The 1,992-nt window shown below is 34.3% G+C and overlaps 1 protein-coding gene across 3 annotated transcripts in view; it reads right to left on the bottom strand.

Annotated features, from left to right (window-relative positions):
- Positions 1-333: 333 nt before the first annotated feature.
- Positions 334-1,992, bottom strand: part of LOC107706558 (myocardin-like) — a 25,176-nt gene continuing 23,517 nt past the window's right edge. For all 3 annotated transcript variants that reach the window (XM_016510309.1, XM_016510310.1, XM_016510308.1), the window contains exon 14: positions 334-475. In XM_016510309.1, coding sequence (XP_016365795.1) covers positions 454-475 — 22 coding nt within the window. In that variant the 3' untranslated portion in view covers positions 334-453. The remainder of the gene's footprint in view (positions 476-1,992) is intronic.

Consider the following 1,992-nt stretch of genomic DNA (forward strand, 5'->3'; position numbering starts at 1 on the left):
TTGCCTGCAGGTTTATTGTCATTCTGCTCTGTTAGATCTGAACACACGACGGGCTCAATGCTAGAATAAAACCAATACTCAGCGTCTCGCAGTTATTATTGCATTTATACCTGTAAACGCTAGCAGTTACATGCATTTGAAGATCGTTCTGAAGTACCTGCACTGAAAAAAAACAATGGGTGTGGATACGGTTTTCACTCAGATATCGCACATTTCACAATGAATTACAACTAAACACTGAATTAAATGACATCTTGAAGTGGAAAGTCGAAAAACTCACTGCAGTGCTCTTCAGAAGTCATCGAATACAGCGCACACAGTCTGATTGGTTGGTTTTACGTTTGTTTATTGAGCTCTGGTACAGTAATACAGCGGTGGAGACAAATACTGGGTCCGGTTATATGGTGATGTTGTTCAGTGGCCAAGCAATACTAAAGCTTTCTGTCATACGAATTACATTCCAGAAGAAACAAAGCTGTAGGAAGGGAAACAAAACACAAGATAGCAAAGTCACTTCTGCTGGGCTGCTCTGTTATTGGCTGATATCAAACATATAGAAAAATAAAATCTACAGGAGTAACTCTACATCAAACTTTACACACAATTAATCTGGATTATAGACCTAATATCTGAGCTGGTTGTATTAAGAGTATGAACTTACCTTCATGTGTAAAAATAGAGTCTCTTATCAAAACAGTACTGTGTTTAATACTGAGTCTCGAATAGAAAACTGTTGGTCTATAATGCCCTCAATGCTTATTCATGGACTTCAGATCCCAGGGTTTATTTCTTACAAAAGTGTATTTATATAAAAGTGGATCGTCTGATTCATTTGTATTGTAAGGCCTCACGGCTCCACAAAAGGCATACTAAAGCAATCCTAAAGGTCTGTACAAAAGCATTCAGTGGCGCAAAATATGATTAGAAACCAGAAAATAACATGGAAAAAAAAAATCTATTCACAGTTTGAGCTTTTGGTGAACTAATATCATTTATATATATATATATATAAAAAAAAGCTCTGCTATTCAGTGACCAGTCTTAAAAGCTAAAACGAAAGATCTTAAAAAGTCAGGTCCCAAATTTGCCACAGTACAGTTTCACAGTTGAACTTATATAATCTATATATTAGATTTCATTCTTCACAAGTGCTGGTAAAAATGGGCATCGCTGTTAATGAAGTATTGCTTCTGATTGTGATTTCAGATTGATTCAGTGTGACTTAACTGACACTCAGAGGTTTGGATGAGAAACAGGGACGAGAAGTCGTCAAATAAATCAGACAGGATTAAAAACCTGCTGTTTGTGTGTCAGAAAATGTGCATGTCCTTTGAAAAATATCAATAAGGGAGGATGATTTCACACAATGAAATGATGGATCTGAATATTATCGCAAACGTGATTTGTTTTGACTCTGGTGTCCTCGTTTTAATCACTTTTAACCATGAGAAAGTTTACTCTAACTTTTGTTTTTAATGAAAAGGAATGTCTCATAAATATGTATAAATATGCCAATGAAAAGAAAAGGCTGAAATAAATACATCAGAAGAGTAAGATCCAAAAATAATAAAACAACTAATAAAAAAAGAGCTAATGAATGTTCAAAACAGCAGAAGTGGCAGTAATATAATAATTTAGAATGCAAAACAGACTTTGGGGGAAAGAAATAAGCAAAATATGATTTAAAAAAACAACAACTTCATCTGCTTTGATCTTTTGACCAGAGATTAAAAGGCTTGATCGTGCTAAAATACAGTTCAGTTCTCCAGTGACTATGAAGAGTTGAGATTTGGTGATATTCTTTTTCACATAAAGTGTAGCGCAATGAAAAAATTAAAATAATTGCAACTTTATTTCTCACAGTTTGGACTTTTTCCCCCCACAATTCTGAGAAAAGAATTAAGACAGAAAGTCGAAGTTGCAAGATATAAACTCGTAATTATGAGATATAGAGTCGGAATTATGAGATATAGAGTTGGAATTATGAGATAT

The sequence above is a fragment of the Sinocyclocheilus rhinocerous genome, unplaced genomic scaffold, assembly GCF_001515625.1.
Source record: "Sinocyclocheilus rhinocerous isolate Xijiao unplaced genomic scaffold, SAMN03320098_v1.1 scaffold3552, whole genome shotgun sequence".
NCBI lineage: Eukaryota > Metazoa > Chordata > Actinopteri > Cypriniformes > Cyprinidae > Sinocyclocheilus > Sinocyclocheilus rhinocerous.